The sequence below is a fragment of the Pseudorca crassidens genome, chromosome 19 (assembly GCF_039906515.1).
Source record: "Pseudorca crassidens isolate mPseCra1 chromosome 19, mPseCra1.hap1, whole genome shotgun sequence".
Lineage (NCBI taxonomy): Eukaryota > Metazoa > Chordata > Mammalia > Artiodactyla > Delphinidae > Pseudorca > Pseudorca crassidens.
In genome coordinates, this window is record NC_090314.1 from 42570132 (window position 1) to 42588205 (window position 18074).

The 18074-nt window shown below is 46.6% G+C and overlaps 1 protein-coding gene across 3 annotated transcripts in view; it reads left to right on the forward strand.

Moving 5' to 3' along the window:
• The first annotated feature begins 900 nt into the window (after positions 1–900).
• The window catches only part of SOCS7 (suppressor of cytokine signaling 7), a 33321-nt gene continuing 16147 nt past the window's right edge, over positions 901–18074 (forward strand). Inside the window, exons 1-7 of one of the 3 annotated variants that reach the window (XM_067717040.1) lie at positions 902–2080; positions 9892–9956; positions 12274–12378; positions 12856–12957; positions 13849–13979; positions 14423–14591; positions 17062–17190. In XM_067717040.1, the coding sequence (XP_067573141.1) occupies positions 1116–2080; positions 9892–9956; positions 12274–12378; positions 12856–12957; positions 13849–13979; positions 14423–14591; positions 17062–17190 (1666 nt within the window). In that variant the 5' untranslated portion in view covers positions 902–1115. Of the gene's footprint in view, positions 2081–9891; positions 9957–12273; positions 12379–12855; positions 12958–13848; positions 13980–14422; positions 14592–17061; positions 17191–18074 lie in introns of all 3 variants that reach the window. The other 2 variants (XM_067717041.1, XM_067717042.1) reach the window with 2 other exon arrangements.

An 18074-nucleotide genomic window follows, 5' to 3' on the forward strand; every position in this document is an offset into this window, starting at 1 on the left:
ACCAGAGAAATCGGCAGACGATACAAATAGGGACTTGATTGTTTTGTCGATAATCTAGATTTAAGAAAGTGATGAGAAAATGTAAATAATTCAGATTTTAAGTGAACGTGTTATGTTTGTAGCCATTACATTCTGTATTGCACAAAACTTGAGGAAATATTCTTTCAGTATTTGAAAACTGTTTTCTTATTCAGCAAAGAAGTCGCTCCCATAATTGACAGGTAAGACGTCTTGTTTATTCACTTTCCTCTTACATTGACACAGAGGACATCAACCAACATCCATGTTGTGATTACATTCCCCAGTCAACTGAAACCACGGGTTGGCTACCCATACAGCAGTTGGGCAAAAATCAGTGAAAGCATTCTGTTAGAATAAATTAGTTATAAGGAATCTGCAAATGTACACTATTATTTGTAAATTCTGTGCTACACATCCTTATGTACCTATATATGTGCATACATTCCCCTTTTCTCCCGACAGTCGGCTGTTCAACATTTATCAGCACAGCACTGGGTCTAGAACATGTTATTCATGTGTCATTCCATAAATATTCACTGGATGCCAAGGCGGGGATACAGTTAGTCAATGAACAAACAACTTGGCCACTGTCACACATCGCAAGCGGCATAGGCGGGACCAGAGCCAAAGGTACTGTCCTCCCAAGGCCAGCAGCTCTCTCCCAGGACTAGACCAAGCTTTCCAGGGCCACCCCACCTTATCCCGAAGGGTGGCTTCGGCCAGAGGGCCCGGGAAGTGAAAAACCAGGGTCGGGGTACCGGACTAAGGGCTAGGCGAGAAGCAGCTCGCGGCCAATAGCGGCCCAGGCCCCGCGTAACGTCACTTTTCGGAGAGGCCGGCGCGAGCACGACCAGGGGAGAAGGCGCGGCCACCATCACCCGGAAGTGACGCATTGGGGGCGGTGCTCGGCGGCGCCGCGCAGGGTGGGCTCGCGCTGGGCTCCGCGCGCCCCCCGCCCCCTCTATGAGGCAGAGGCCGCAGCGGCCGTTAGCACTGTCGTTCCGGGGGCCGCGGCGGGCGGGGCTCCGGAGGGGCCCGGCCTAGTCCCCACCCCAGCCCGGCTCCCAGCCGCCCGCCCTCCCTCCCTCTCCCCGATGCAGGGGGCCGAGCTCCGGGATGGTGAGGCGGCGGCGGCGGCCGCTTCGTACCGCGTCCTGAGCCGCCTGCTCGGCTATGGAGAGGCGGCCCCCGAGCCAGGCCCGCCGCCGCCGCCTCCGGGCCATGGCCCCGCGCCGCCACCCTTCCTCGCGCGGCCGGGCCCGCGGGGCTCCCGGCCGCCTCAGCTGATGGTGTTCCGCAACGTGGGTCGGCCGCCGGAGGAGGAGGACGCGGAGGCGGCCCGGGAGCCGGGACCCTCGGAACTGCTGTGTCCTCGGCACCGCTGTGCCCTGGACCCCAAGGCCCTGCCGCCGGGGTTGGCGCTCGAGCGGACCTGGGGCCCGGCGGCTGGACTAGAGGCGCAGTTGGCGGCTCTGGGGCTCGGGCAGCCTGCGGGGCCCGGGGTCAAGACGGTCGGCGGGGGTTGCTGCCCGTGCCCGTGCCCCCCGCAGCCGCCCCCTCCGCAGCCCCAGCCGCCTGCTGCCGCCCCGCAGGCCGGGGAGGACCCCACGGAAACGAGCGACGCGCTGCTGGTCCTGGAAGGCTTGGAGTCGGAGGCCGAGAGCCTGGAGACTAACAGCTGCTCGGAAGAGGAGCTCAGCAGCCCGGGCCGCGGAGGAGGAGGGGGCGGCCGGCTTCTTCTGCAGCCCCCGGGCCCTGAATTACCCCCGGTGCCCTTCCTGGTGCAGGACTTGGTCCCTCCAGGGCGCTTGAGTAGAGGGGAGCAGCAGCAACCTCCCCCACCCCCGCCTCCTCCTGGGCCCCTCCGGCCGCTCGCGGGCCCTTCTCGGAAGAGCTCCCTCAAAGTCCGCCTCAGTCGCCTCTTCCGCACGAAGAGCTGCAACGGTGGCTCCGGCGGTGGGGATGGGGCCGGCAAGAGGCCTTCCGGAGAGCTGGGTGCTTCAGCTGCGAGCCTGACAGACGTGGGAGGCTTTGCGGGCCGGGAGCTGGACGCGGGGAGGTGAGACCGGCTGGGGGGCGGTGGGGCTGGCTGACCGACTTCCTTTTCTTGTTTCATTTCCCTTTTATTCTACTGCTAACACGATCCTGACAATTCTTAAGGTATGGTCTTCATAAGGAGGCGGAGACTTGGGGTGAAAGGTGGCGACATTGCCCATTAGGTTAGAGCTGATTGTGGGAGCAGCCTTCACTCTTAAGAATTCACTCGCGCGGTGACACTTACCAGCTGGTTAGCATCTCTCTAGTTGGGCGATGGTTCCAAACCATCCCCCCCCACGCCCACCCTGTCCCAGCTTTTAAAGTTTTTCCAAGGTGTCTGTCTACCATTACCCCTGGCAGGGGGCTTGATGGAGAGGTGTAGCCTTTGGGGCAAAAAGTTGGTGTTGTGTTTGGCCACCTTGCTTATTCTTGCTGTGTACCAGCGCCCGCTTCACACTCAGCGTGCAGATGCTGTGACAGACTGGTGTAGTTGTAGGCCACCAGTCAGTTGGGCATCTCTGTTCAGAGTTTTAATGTTTTCTTGGTTAGTTTCTTAGATATACTTGGTATCTCAAGCCTGTATGCTGACCACTGTGAGAATAGAAAATAGCCTTGCTCTCAAACCCACATGAGAAGTCTAAGTACGAGGTATACTCATGGACATTAGTACATGAGTTCTAGGCCAATTGATGAAAATTCCAAACTTAGACATTTTTTTCCTGCCTTTCTGAAGGGTGGACGGCTCTCAGATATCCAGTGTTAGATTTGTACATCGGTTTAGAAAAGCTGTCAACTTTTGTGTCAATGAAATAAGACTTCCCTTGTGGTAACTGCCATTGTGGTTTGCACTGTTGAGTGGGTTCTTAGAAAGATCGGAATTGGTTTTGATGCAGCTCATGTGATGGATCCATGAGATGCACTGGCAGCCACAACCCAAGGCTGAAAAACATTGAGAACTACTGTTCACCAGAGTCACGTGGGGAGCTTTGGGAAATGATCAGAGGGCCAAGACTGGATTTTTAAAAAGCTCCCTAGTCGGTCCTAAGGTGTGATCTGGACTGGAAACCACTCATCCTTTCAAAGGAACTTGTACTTCAAGAGGAAAGTGTGGGGTCAGGTTTTTTTTGTTTGTTTCTTTTTGTTTTTGCCATGTGGCACGGGGGAATCTCAGTTCCCTGACCAGGGATGGAACCTGTGACCCCTGCAGTGGAAGCGCAGAGTCCTAACCCCTGGACCGCCAGGGAATTCCCTTGGTCAGTTTGACTTTGTTGCCTTTTCTGAACAGCTGGGCCGGGGACTTATCTTGGAGATCAGACCAAACCCAGACTTCCTGAGGAAATCAGTAGGTTGATGCGTGTTGCCCCTTCAGGTAGATGTATGTTCCCACATTTGCCTCCCAATGAACTCACGCTGGGAGCTCAGGTCTGGAAAAGTGTGGCTGCTGAAGCAGCTATTTCGTGGTAGGCTCTGCATTCGATGCTCCATGTAACCAGTGTAGATGAAATTTTCATCAGCTGGGGGGAGGGCAGGATTGAAGCTGTGGGTAATGACATAGGATAGATTGCTAGTTTTCTTGTGGTTTGTCTTGCCTTTGTTCCATATTGACCAGGACTTGGTCTAAGATTCCAGAGACGCCAAATAGGAGGTGTGGCGTGAAATTAGCTGCTACGTCTAATAGATTAGGAGGAGGAAAAGGCATATAACATTATACGGTTTTTTGCATTTGGAAGCAGAATTTAATGGTCATTGGCTGCTCTGTGACCAACCCTCACACTAAGCACAATACAGATTTCTACTGCAGAGCAAATTGGGCTGTAGCTCTGCAAAGAAGCTTAGTTCAGGGCACTGGAGAATTACATTTTTTGGTCCAAGAGCTTTTTCTGATGAATTGGAGAAGAGCTAGGTATTCATGTATGAACGTTTGGTTGACTGCTGTTAGGAGGCAGCATGTTGTACAGAGAATGTGAACATTTAGATTCCATGTAGGACTCCAGCATCAGCTGTGGGATGCGGGCCAATTTTGTCTTCTTCATACTTCCCCCCGTTTTTTAATCTGTAAAATGGGAGTGATTCCTGTCTTGTTCCTGTCCTTATAGGAATAGAGTGAAGACAAGAGAAATTGAGATGGAATATTTTGTGCTTTTGGAGGAGAAGCAGTAAGATTGAACTGGTGATTTTTTTTTTTTTAGTGCTTAGGATTTGGTGCTGTTAGATTTTCTTGTTAGCTTCTCCACAGCTTACTATGTGCCAGTCTTGCTGGCAGCCTCGCAGCTGTGAGAAGCTTGATAAGTCTGGCCAGGGTAGTTGTGATTTCTATGGATCTGCACCTCCTTAGTAAGTCCGCCCTGTTGGGAGGAAGGATAAGTTTGGATTTTTAGCTTGTGCTCTTGTTTTGATTGGTAGGACCTGGAAGCCATGAGAAATGTCAGTCTTTTGCCAGAAGGTATATGCCTGCCTTCTTATTGTTGGAGTTAATTACGAGTCTCTGCAGTCTTTGCTGTATAATTTGGGGCTTTTACAGTAACCTCTGGGCATGATTCTCTTTGCTCTTCTCAGCATTTAACTTCCCCACAGCTATTACTAGAAAGTACCACCTACAATCATTTGTTAATTTTATTTAATTAATTTATTTTTTTGGCCATGCCGCACGGCATGTGGGATCTTAGTTCCCTCACCAGGGATAGAACCTGCTCCCACTGTGGCGGAAGCGCAGAGTCTTTTTATTTATGTATGTATGTACGTATGTATGTATGGCTGCGCTGGCTCTTCGTTGCTGCGTGCGGGCTTTCTTTAGTTGCAGCGAGCGGAGGCTGCTCTTCGTTGTGGTGTGCTGGCTTCTCATTGCGGTGGCTTCTCTTGTTGCGGAGCACGGGCTATAGACACATGGGCTTCAGTAGTTGTGGCACGCAGGCTCAGTAGTTGTGGCTCACGGGCTCTAGAACGCAGGCTCAGTAGTTGTGGCACATGGGCTTAGTTGCTCTGTGGCATGTGGGATCTTCCCAGACCAGGGCTTGAACCCGTGTCTCCTGCATTGGCAGGAGGATTCTTTTTTCTTTTTTTGGCTGTGTTGGGTCTTCATTGCTGCGCATGGGCTTTCTCTAGTTGCGGCAAGTGGGGGCTACTCTTTGTTGCGGTGCACGGGCTTCTCATTGTGGTGGCTTCTCTTGTTGCGGAGCATGGGCTCTAGGCGTGCGGGCTTCAGTAGTTGTGGTGCACAGGTTCAGTAGTTGTGGCTCACAGGCTCTAGATCACAGGCTCAGTAGTTGTGGCGCACAGGCTTAGTTGCTCCACGGCATGTGGGATCTTTCCAGACCAGGGCTCGAGCCCATGTCCCCTGTATTGGCAGGTGGATTCTTAACCACTGCGCCACCAGGGAAGCCCGAAACGCTGAGTCTTAACCACTGGACCTCCAGGGAAGTCCCCCTACAATCATTAATAAGGCTTAACAGTTTACATATTTTAACATTAAGCAAACTTTAGTTCCTTTCAGATGCTTTAGAGTCTGCTAAGTTGACCTTCCTGGATATACAGAGCCTTAGGTCTAGTATGAGTTAGCTTAGGTAACTCTTTTGAAGTGAAGGAAGAAATGGGCCCACCAGCTAATCAGGTTTCTGTTCTGAAGAACTGGGCTAGGCCGTGTAACACACATATGTTGGGATTCAGAGAGCTGGGCTTGATGCCCGTGGGCTTCAGTGTTATATACGATTGCTATTTCAGGAAAACCAGTGAAGTTCCCTTGTCTGTTTCACATATGTTTAGCTGATTGTCTTCCTTTGTGTTTGGTGAGAAATAGCATTTGATCTTACTTTTTTGAATCATCACATAATACATACTTGGTTGGAAATGGGTACCTTGTTCATTTCTCAAGGTTTGTTTTTTTCTTACTTACCAGTTGAGGATATTACTGGCAGTCTTCATAGTTGTGAGGTGGAAAAATGGAGAACAGTTCTGTAGTGGTTTCCTATCTGGGAAGAAAGATTCAATTCTGGAAAGAGAGGCAGGCTCCCTTGGCATCAATTTGGGGCCCTGCTGTCGTGGACAGACCTGGCAGACATGAGAAACCCTTTTCTCTGTTTTCCTGGGTCTTCAGGTCTAAGGGGTCTTTTTGAGAAAGAGCATGACATGCTGAGAGCAAAATGATTTTATGGTGTGGTGAGGAGGGTCTGATTTTTTTTTTTAAACTCCAAGTGTTTTTATTTTTAAAATTATTTATTTATTGGCTGCATTGGGTCTTCGTTGCTGCGTGCAGGCTTTCTCTAGTGTGGAGAGTGGGCACTCTTTGTTGTGGTGTGCGGGCTTCTCAGAGCTCAGCACGCAGGCTCAGCAGTTGTGGCGCACAGGCTTGGTTGGCAGCATGTGGGATCTTCCAGGACCAGGGCTCGAACCCGTGTCCTCTGAATTGGCAGGCAGATTCTTAACCACTGTGCCACCAGGGAAGTCCCAAGGAGGGTCTGACTTTATGTTTCGGTTTTGGGTCCATATTCTGTTGATCTTTTTAACTGTTTTTCCATGAAGTGGTTGTGGTTGACAAGCTCTCTTTTGGAATGAGCAGCCTGGCTTCAGAAATCTCTGTCCATTTGAGTCTTGTGTCTTTTACTTCTTAACATTTTGTCCACTGACATCATTCCTAAGGTTTTAGACCTTGGGCTACACCTCTGGGCTTTTCTCTGGAAGTTCCCTCCATAGGTTCTTTAGTTGGTTTATGGTGGAGTTTCAGATCTGACCGTGTTGCACAGATGTCTGTGTATTGGAACTAAAAATGAACATGTGGTTTTTGTGCCTGTAGCTCAAGAGCAGACACTGGCTTACGATGTGTTGGAAATGGCAGAGGCTGGCTGACTTGGCACTGTGTGCCTTAGCAGGGGCAGAGGTAAATTGTGGCCGCAAAACCTGATATTTGGACATTCTACTTTAGAAGTTAGAAAAGGACATGTGTAAGTCTTAGGACACCATAGAGGGGATTTATGGACAAGAGAGGGAAAGCATTACTATTTCATTGTTTATATTTTAGGCTTCAAGGAATTTGAAAAGTGGCCAGTGGTTATATCAGTGTGTTGTCAGCCTGTCTAGTCTAATGAACTCCTTTTATCCCACAAATCTGTTGCTATACGGTTAGTAATTTGCAGAGTGGAAATGGACAGAGGCATCCTATCTCTGTTACCTGCAGCACAAGCAGTGCATAGCTGACACAAAGGACTACTTGCCTCAGAGAAGACCTTTACCTAAGGTCTTCTGCTGCCCCTGTCTTGTTCTGCCATCTGAGGCATAGCCCACCAAGTCCTACCCCACACCACCCATCAGGTTTTTCTGCTGCTAAGATGCAAGTGGCCCACTGGCAGAGTTACAGTGGCTTTAACTTTGTACCCTAATGCTTGTCAAGGTGGTCTGGGGAGGAATAGAATAATATGGGAATGTAGTATAGAAGGGTTAGTTAAAAATGTTATCTGGAGCTGTGTCATTCATGTTGCTCTCCAAAAAACAGCACATCCAGCTTAGAATGGTTATCATTTTAAATGTTTCATATATATAAGAAGAGATGTATAAAGTGTATGTACAGTAATAATAATGAAATGTGTACCTGGGTAACCATCACTAAGCTTAAAAAATAGATGTTATCAGTACCTTTGAAGACCCCTGTGTGTTACTTCCTGATTACATCTCGCCCTCCCCCATGTAACCAACCACCATCCTCAATTTTATGTTCATCATTCCCTTGCTTTGTTTTTTATAGTTGTCTAGATTGGTCTTTTCATGAATGACTGCCATTAGAATGCTCTCAGGATCCTTGAGACAGAAACTGTTTTGGATTTTCAGTTAGACAATATCTCCCCAAAGAGAGAAGGAAGCACTCATATCTATTATTAGCCTTTCAGCCTCTTAGACCTTCTACTTCTTTAACCTTCCTTATTTGCCAGAAAAAGCCATCCTAGGGCTCTCAAATGGCTCCGCTTGGGTTTAGAGTCGTATGTATGTCTTTTTCTAGATCCTAGAAACTATGATTTTCTTCAAAATGCCAGGGGCGGGGAGAAGATGAGCTGGAGTGAGAAGGCCTCCGCAAGATGTGTGCGTTTGGGTACTGCTGTTCTTCAGTGCTTGGCACTGAGGAGGCTCGTCCCCAGTATGGGCAGATGGCAGAGTAACGCAGCTTCCTTTGAAAAGAGGCAAACTGCCAAATGGCTGAGGTGTGAACCCTTCGAAAGGCCAGTGCTTTAGGTTTCTGCTTGCTGAGTTTAATGTTGTATCCACAAGTTACTGAATAAAAATCAGCTTGAAAGCTCTTCAGTCTTAAAGTTAATGTCCAGTGGAATTAACTTTCCATTCCAGCCCTCTGGAGTGTTGAAACTAAGCTGCAGACTGCCATGAGCAACTTTTATAAATAGAGGGACTGTGTGTGCTTGTGTCTTGTTCTGATGTAGCCACCTCTCCTGTGTGTGCTGTGGGCGGGGCGTTGACAGTGGGCACCATCATTAGACTTCTCAAGCCTCATCGTGGAGGCGGCTGCAGAGGGCGTGTGAGATAGGTCAGGAGAGGGATTCCGGCATCTTGGCTGTTTCTGAGTAAGGTCTTCACAGTATGGTTTTGAAATTCTGTTTGAAGTGAGTTCTGAGAAGAGCAGACATCTCTGTTAAAACATAAATGAATAAAGATCTTCCAAAGTCAAATATTTTAAAATAGGATTTCATTTTGGATTTTCTTTGCTTCTGCCCCTGTCTGTTGGTGAAGTTGAAGTTTTATTTCAACCTTTGGGTGAGAGTAATTTTGGAAAGTGAGCCAGCTACAAGGTGTGGAGTCAGGCATTTAATTTGGTGGTAGAATTTTTTTTTTAAGCCTGATTTGTTGACATATCATTTATATACCACCTAAAATTCACCTTTTTAAAGTTGCTCAGTTTTATTAATTTTGGCAGATGTCAACATCATAACCTCTGCCATAATCAAGGTATAGCATATTTTCATCACCTCCTCAACTTCTTTCCCTTTTAGTCAATTCAGTCATTCCGAGGTGAGTTTTTTGAGCTCAGCACGTTTCTAGCCAGAAAGTCTTTGTCAGAGTCTTTTGGATTTCTTTCATTTCTCGCCCAAAAGCCAGTTGAAATTGGTGTGTCTTCACAGGACATCTGGGTTTTCCAGCTGGTTTGGGAGCAGTATCAGGAGCAGTCCTGGGGGGAGAGCTGTGACTGGCAGCTCTCAAAGGGGAAGAGGCCGTCTTCTTTGGGTGCCAGGTAGAGCTCCTAACTTGAAGAGGCTCCCCTTTGGTTTTGACCTATGGCTTGGAGGCATTTTGCAAAAATCAGAGTTCTTACTGGTTGAAGATTGCATGTGTATCCTATAGTGCTGTCCTCAAGTCCAAAAATCTTGCCTGATTCATTTTGGGACTCCCTGCTCCTAGGAGCAGGCCCAGTGGGAAAGCTGGTGCTCTGAGGTGGCACCTGTTCAGGTCAAGAACCTTTTTCTTGGCTCCCATGTGAAAATCAACTCTGTGTCCGACTTGCTTCTTCTAGAAATGGACTTACTAATTACCACTCAAGGTGTTTTAGTCTTTTAATGTGATGGGTATGGAAAGCTCCAAGGAGATTTCTTATTGCTTTGTAGGCTGCTGAATTCTGTAGCCAAATCTATTTGGGAATTGCCTTAATTGTTTTATTCTCCCCCTTTAAATTTTAGGCTTTATTACAAAAGTGTGGCTGACAACGACTAGGGTTTGCTTTGTTTTTTGGTGCATCTGGAATTGAGTGTTGCAGTGATTTTTTGTTATTGTTGTTGTTGTTGCAGTGATTTAAATGCATGTGTGTTCATTCCGCACCTCATTCTCTGTGTGCTTCTCACCCCTCAGGAAACCCAGGTTGACAAGAACTCAAAGTGCCTTTTCTCCAGTCTCCTTCAGCCCCCTGTTCACAGGTAAGGGTGATCTCTTTCTTTTTCTTCTGACATCTGAAAGCATGAGTGTTCTGAGACGAGTCAGGAAACACTTGCAGATGCATCTCAGAGGGAGCTTCAAGCATGTCTGCAGTTATTTTCTTCATTTCGTGCCTGCTGGGTTTGGGGTGAGGCTATTTTTATGGTGTGAAATGTATTCTTGACTTTGAATGTTTTATAGTTTGAGGTAGAGACTGCATGCTGGTAATTATGTGGCCCTGGCAGTTATGCAGGCTTTAGTTCAGGGTCATCACATATAAATTAAAAGTAGAAATTACAAATTTATAGGCTCATAACGCATAAAGGACTCCCCAAAAGTCATACAGTTCCTGTCCCTGCTTCCAAGGGAGTTCATGGATTATCTAATAAACATGATCCATGATGATCTGGTCTATTTTTAAAGACTTTGGGCAAAGGGGATCACATGAACTCTTGTCTTACCCATTTTAGGGGCTAGCAGTTCTTGCAGCTGTTAAAGGGTTCTTCACTGGATCTAATTTAAGTCTCTCCTCTTGCAGCAGGGAACACAGTTGCTAAAGTAGGAAAGCGGTCAAATGTCCTTTTGCCTTCTCCTTTAAAGGGGGGCTTTTTCTGAGAGGGAGACCTTTTGTTTTGTGAGTCAGGTGTGAAGCTCCTGCTTGAATGAGCTGTAGAAAAGGAAGTCTGGAGCTCACAGCCTCAAATCTCAGAAACTGAGTGCTCTTCACTGGGCATGGCTGAGAAGCCTTTAAACCAAATCCCAATTTCAAACTCTTTTGGATACTGTGTCCCTCAAAAAAGATGATTGCAAGAATTCTGATCTGGGACTGGACATTTCCAGGAAAATGTTAAGCCAGCTAGTGGAACCCCCATCACTGGGTAGACTGCTGTGAGCTGTCAGGACAGGTGAGTTGGTGCCTACACTAGGCACAGGTGGAGAAGGAGGTCCTCTGTTCATATCCCCTCTGTTCTTATCCCAAGCAACGAATTAAAGGATCTTATCCTGTAGCAGAATGTCTTTCTAGTTAGTAGTTGTTTCCCTTTTAAAGTAATGAAACCCACATTTGTAGTTTCAGGTTCCACGTTCTTATTTCAAAGAGCCTTAGCTCTCTTGAATTACATCCTTTAAGTGCATACAATCTAGACCTCTCTGACCCTTCAGGAAACCTGGGCTCATTGCATTGCTCTGGGCAGCTAGGCCCTCAGTCATTAAGCTGTGTGATGAGTTCCTAGAACTTCCACTGATGACTTTTGGTAGAGCTTTTCTGCTTATCTTAATTAGTGTTCAAGACCTTTGTTAAAAAAAACCATATTAGATTCTGAAAACCCAGCTTCTGGCCTTTTAGAGATATTTGTTACCTCATTTTCTTAACTGGGAAACATTAAAATTCTAGCTGAGGGGTAATTCAGCTTCCCAAATAAGAAGAAGGTGTTGGAAATAACACCCTAAGGGCCAAATTACAGAAATCCCAAATTCTGAGTTGTGGATCAGGCCTACCAAAACAAACTTATTCTTGGCTGTCAACCTTTTGTCGATAAAATACCCTTCGTTCTCTGGTGATTCAAGTGGAGAGAGGTTAGACGGGGTTGGGTGGCAAGAAGGAGTGTATATGGCAGAGAACAGAACTGCGTGACATGCTGGGAAGTAAGGAAACCATGTGCCTGACTTTTGGCTGACTGAGGAAGTAGTTAATTATTAGGGTTGTAAATGCACTTTTCGGCCTTTGCAGCCTCAACTATTAGGAATTAATGGATATCTGAAATGGTTGGTTCTCTTATGAGTGAGTATCCTGGAAAACCTAGATGTGGAAAGCCCTTTAGGAAGAAGGTAGAGCTAGCATTGGGGCCTCTATCTGCATTCAGCTTAACAGCTCTTACATTTAAATGGCACTTGCTCTCCATGTCCATTTGGGCTTGTAACAAGCTGCTTGCCTTGCTCTCTGAGGCAAAAATTGGTATACAAGTCTGTAAAAAATAAGTGGTGTGGGTTCTATTTGAATAAAGAAGACCTCTTATTCAAGGTTATATCCTCAGTGGCAGAGCCAGGATTAGTTGGCTTTTCAACTGTCAATCCCATGTTTTTGTCTTAAAGATCCTTGATCTTTAACGGGGTTAAGGAATGATGGAACTTAAAATTGACTTCTCAGGTGGTTTTTTTGGGCGGGGTGTGGGATTCCAGCCAAGGAGCATTAGATTTTGAGCTTTCTGAGAGCCATGGACCTCTCTAGCCTCCCTTGCTTGCCCTCTGTTTCCCTTTGCTTCCTGGCCTCGGCTTTGGGCAAGGTGCTACTGTAACATGCTTGCTCCATGAATCCCTCAGGTGAAACAGTGTCACTTGTGGACGTGGACATCTCTCAGCGGGGCCTGACCTCTCCACACCCTCCAACTCCCCCTCCTCCTCCAAGAAGAAGCCTCAGCCTCCTAGGTATAGTTTCCTCCCCTCTCTGTCTTCTTGCCCTAGTGGGAGGGTGAGCTCTATGGACCTGTTGTTCCTTGCCAGGAGCCAAACAAGCTCCTGGGTTTCTATTGATGGCCCAATTATTTCTTGTCCCTTTCTCAGCACCCCTGTCCTCTCCCGAAGTGGTTAAATGGGTCTCTTACCTGCATGCTATAACATCTACTGTCCATATATGGATTCGATCTTTATTTATTTATAAAGGGTATTTATCTTGCTCTGAATCTACTGCTAGTAGGCAGCTTTAGGGATATCCTTACTTTCCTGCTTTCAAGCCAAGGAAACCAGATTAAGATGATTGTTGCCCTGTGTGCAAAAAGACAGGGTGAAGGTCAGGCCATCTTGCCCCAGAGGGCAGCCTGATGATCCTTCTCCCTCTCCTCTGCCTTCACCTTGCTCATTCTGTGCCCATATTTCTGAACCTCTTGCTTTTGTTCTCTCTTCTAGATGATATCAGTGGGACGCTGCCTACATCTGTCCTTGTGGCTCCGATGGGGTCTTCCCTGCAGTCTTTCCCCCTACCTCCGCCTCCTCCACCTCATGCCCCAGGTTAGCTTAGCCTAGACGCAGGACTTGCAAGAGTGGGGAGTACCAAGTGATATACTTCTGAAGGATGGGAGAAATTTATTTATGGAAATAACAGAATTTATGAGAAAGCTTAAATTGTATCCCCTTGGCTGGACCAGAACTCCTTGGAAATGAGGCCAAGAACTGGTTTTTCTAACCCGTTTTCTTTATGGAGGTGAATCTGATTTTTGGTAGAGATAAAAGACTATTGGATATTTTTGTCTCTTTGCTGCTGAAACTGTTTTGCAGTCTTTGAGTCAGTATCATTTAGGAAACTGCCTTAATTTTAGTAGAGGGAGGAGGTTTAATATGTTGCTGGTTTTCAAAGTTCTGTGGTTTTCTAAGCTTTTAGCATTTACTGCAGCCTTGTAAATAAGTCCCAAGCATTCAGTAGCCCATACCTGCTTTGCCAGCCTCCAGTACCCAAGGCATAAAATGAATGAAATGAATGATTTTCTACTCACCTGGCAAAATCTACTTGCCTGGCAAAATCATTGCTCTTCCCGGGCAAGTAAGCGAGTCACTATTTCCAAGGCTGCTTTACTGGCACTGCACCTCGAGGTGGGAGAAGTTGGAATCGCTCTAGGCTGGTGAAGGCCCTGAAGTAGTCACCTTAGTCAAGTTAGTGAGCTGCTCCTTACCCCTTTCCTGGGGTTAAACGCCCCCACCCATCCTTCACAGCTTACACGAGCCCACACAGCTTTTTGTCCCAGCCCATCCAGCTCTTCCCCACTGCTTTGGCTTCCACCCTTTCCGGCTTATCTTCTAATGCCTTGCCCCTCTTCAGTTAGCCTCTTTGTTTTGGGGGGACGGTCTTCTTGAGGTTGGGAACAATGAGGGTCGACAAGTGACCGCCACTCTCTTGCCCTGCAGATGCGTTTCCCCGGATCGCTCCCCTCCGAGCAGCCGAATCCCTGCACAGCCAACCCCCGCCACCCCTCCAGTGTCCCCTCTACCGGCCCGACTCAAGCAGCTTTGCAGCCAGCCTTCGAGAGCTGGAGAAGGTAAGTGGTGCCTCCTCTTGCGTTCTCCTAATTCTGTTCCAGCTCCCCTTTTATTATTTTTAGAGGAAGAGTAGTTTCCTTGCCTCTGTATTTACAGTGACAAAACAATATGCTGCTATTAGTAGTTCTATAAGAGATGTTGTAAAATTGAATCTGAAAAAAAAAATCTGAACGTGATGGAGAAATGTTTACATAGTTAACCCAGGTCTCTCTTCTCTTCTTTGTAGGGCCTTGGTAATGGAATTGTAAAATTATTTTTCTGTTACTTTGGAGACCTAAAAGTGTGATGAACCTGGTGTTCATTGCTAATGGTTGGGACACTCCTAGCAGCCTTTACCTATTGCAGTGTTTTGGAAACGGGGTTCTTGTGGTAAGAGAAATTGTGCTGAAAACGTTGACATTTCTCTGTTCTGTTAACTACTTGACCACTTCTTCTTTGATAGTGTGGTTGGTATTGGGGGCCGATGAATTGGGAAGATGCAGAGATGAAGCTGAAAGGCAAGCCCGATGGTTCTTTCCTGGTACGAGACAGCTCTGATCCTCGTTACATCCTGAGCCTCAGTTTCCGATCACAGGGTATCACCCATCACACCAGAATGGAGCACTACAGAGGTGAGAGGTGCTGGCATTTGAAGGAAGGCTTCTTCCCCCTTTGCCTTTTCCTACCTTTGCTATCTGACTTTTTCATTGGAAGGATTCATAGAAATGGAACTGTGAATGGGGAGGAAAATCTCGTAGACTCAATTGAATATTGATATGGGCACTGATTTCGATCACTGGAAGAAATGTTGGTGGGGGTTGGGAGGAGCCTAAGGGTGCCGTTTAAAAGTATTCTCAGCATCTTGTCTACTAAATTGGAGAGTCTGAAGAAGAACAGAAAAAAGCCAGTAAAACTCTTGGTAGAAGGAAGAAATAACCTAGGACCATTAGACACATTCTTCCAAACTTTGGTTTATAATTAAACTTACCATCTAGAGATATTTACTATTAAATCATATATACAAAGAGGAGAATTTGTTGATCCTGTGACTGTTCTGTTCTGAATTTCTTTGCCTGGAAGTCCCATCAGCTCTTCTTGCCAGGCAGCATGGTGATAATTATGTCTTCTTTTGGTCAGCTTTGTAGTCTCATAGGAAATAGTCATCAGAACTCTATGAGAGTTTGTGGGATCAACGTGCTTTAGACTGTCTGTCTTCCTTCCTGGCAGTACTTCCCCCTCTGTGGTCCGGTTGTGCTTAATATTCCAGTGATGTCGAGAAGCTGACTTGTTCAACACTGCAGTCTGGATGGGCATTCTGTATTTGACTTGGGCCACAAACTTGTGATGGTCATTGGTGGTAGGGCTGGCTAATACATCCTTTGTCAAAAATTTGTAATATGCTACAAATTTAAAAAGTGTGGAGAACTCTGGGGCGTTTCAGGGACTTGCCCCCCTATCCCTCATACTCTTCCCACATGTGATCAACTTCAAATGAGCTATATTAGATATTGCATTTCAAGTAAGGGGCTCTTTCATGCTCTTCTCAGGCACCACTGTCTCTCTCCTGTTCTCAGCCATGTTCTGCGGGATTTATTTGGTTTGCTTCTCTTGTTAGACAGGAAGTACCTGTTTAGGTCAGCATAGCTTTGTCCATGGTTTCCTCTGCCCCCATCTCTGCTTTCTTATTTATTTATTTTTGCCTGCGTTGGGTCTTCATTGCCGCGCGCGGGGCTTTTCTCTTGTTGTAGCGAGCAGGGGCTACTCTTCATTGTGGTGCATGGGCTTCTCATTGTGGTGGCTTCTCTTGTCGCGGAAAACAGTCTCTAGGTGCACAGGCTTCAGTAGTTGTGGCACACGAGCTCAGTAGTTGTGGCTCGTGGGCTCTAGAGCGCAGGCTCAGTAGTTATGGTGCACGGGCTTAGTTGCTCTGTGGCATGTGGGATCTTCCCGGACCAGGGCTCAAACCCGTGTCTCCTGCATTGGCAGGCGGATTCTTAGCCACTGCACCACCAGGGAAGCCCCTCCACCTCTGCTTTCGAGATGCATGAAGAGAAAGGAACTTCAGTCCAAAGACCTGAGAATTAGAGAACTGTGGGGTAGACTGCTGCCTGTTTTCCTGCTGTTTCTAAAAACAAAAATCAAACAAACAAACAAAGAAAAAGCATTTCAGAGTGAAGTGCTTTTATAAACCTATTAAAATGATGTGACTAGGCCATGGAAATGAAGAATGAATGCTTGACCTCTAGGTTCCTGATAGGTGAGATGCCAGGAATGGGAGGGCGTTTTCAAATGGTTCTCCAGTTACCTTTTGTTCAAAGGGACTTTTCTTCCTTGAATAAATGGAATTTTTAATAGAAGCCTGTGGGCCTTTCAGTTGCCAGCTTGCAGTGGAACATTTGTCTTCGTCTTTTTAAGTGATCCTGTGAGAGTAATTAGGGAGACTCACATCTATAGTTCTTTTGAGTGATTAGTATCCCTTTTGTGACTCCTTTGGATTTAGTGCTTTAGTTGTTGGAGTTTTTTTGTTGTTGTTTTTTTTAAGTCATGGGAGTTCAGATTCCCTTTTGCCTTCGGGATTCTAAAGTTTGGGGTGGGATCTTTGTAACATGTTGGAGCATGGGATTTTAGAAGTTACAGAAGAAAAGACTTAGAATTTGATTTTTGTGCCTAACACACATATGAATGAGTGAGACCCACAAAACTGCTGTTCTTGTCTTTCCTGGACTATTCCATGCATACTTGAAGACTTAGATATTTTTGAGGGTATGTCATTTAAACTCGCTTTTGCTATAGCAGTCTTTTCTTTATGGTCTGTGGTTTAAAGATTCATGTTCATAGCCAACAAAATCTATTTATATCTCTTTTTCTGACTTGAATTTATTATTGTTTAACAAAAACCTTGTAAGACCTACTTTATGTCTTATTAAAGGCAACATCTTTCCATTAGTTGTGGAACAAGCAGGAACAGGGACCTTTGTCTGACTCAGCTTGACTAAAAATTACCCTCCCAGAAGTGAGAATCATTAAAATGTTCAAGCCAGCCTCTCAAATCTTTTCGAAGTAAGTTTTGCATTTTTACCTCTCCTTAACTTTCCATGGCAGGAACCTTCAGCCTGTGGTGTCATCCCAAGTTTGAGGATCGCTGTCAATCAGTGGTGGAGTTCATTAAGAGAGCCATCATGCACTCCAAGAATGGGAAGTTTCTCTATTTCTTGAGATCCAGGGTTCCAGGTAAGGCTATAGTTACATTAATTATTTAACTGACTTGGGTATGATCCAGTGTAGGATCTCTACCCCCTCCCCTGCACCCCCCCCCCAAAAAAAAAACCAAACCCAAAAACACTTGAAGCTTTTTTACCTGAAGCTTTTCTTCCTGGCTCTTGTAGCAACCACTCTTCCTAGATCCCTCTCCTGCCCTTGTATTGAGAAGGAATTGATCCCTCAACATATTGAGAAGGAATCTTTGCTTCTTTGATCATATGAATGAAAAAACTGATCCCACCACTGATGTCCAGGAGTCATGTGACTATTTAACTTGCAGAGGTATCTCGTTGTCCCTGATCCAGGCATCTCACACTTACATGTGAAACAGAGAGCTCTTAGGTCATCTCCTTGGGGAACAGGGAAAGTAAAAGAGTATTCACTAGAAATGGTGAGTGTCAAGGAGGCTGAATTTAATAGCAGTCTGCTCTGTCCATTTGTACGAAACTTTCTGTCAAAGAGTAGATACTTTTTATTTACCTATTTATTTATTTATGGCTGCATTGGATCTTCTTTGCTGCGTGCGGGCTTTTCTCTAGTTGCGGCGAGCGGGGGCTACTCTTCGTTGTGGTGCTCAGGCTGCTCATTGCGGTGGCTTCTCTTGTTGCGGAGCATGGGCTCTAGGCACAAGGGCTTCTGTAGTTGTGGCATGCGGGCTCAGTAGTCGTGGCTTGCGGCCTGTAGAGCACAGGCTCAGTAGTTGTGGCGCTCGGGCTTAATTACTCCACGGCATGTGGGATCTTCCCGGACCAGGGCTCAAACCCATGTCCCCTGCATTGGCAGGTGGATTCTTAACCGTTGCGCCACCAGGGAAGTCCAAAGAGTAGATACTTTTTGTTGTGTCCCGTATCCCT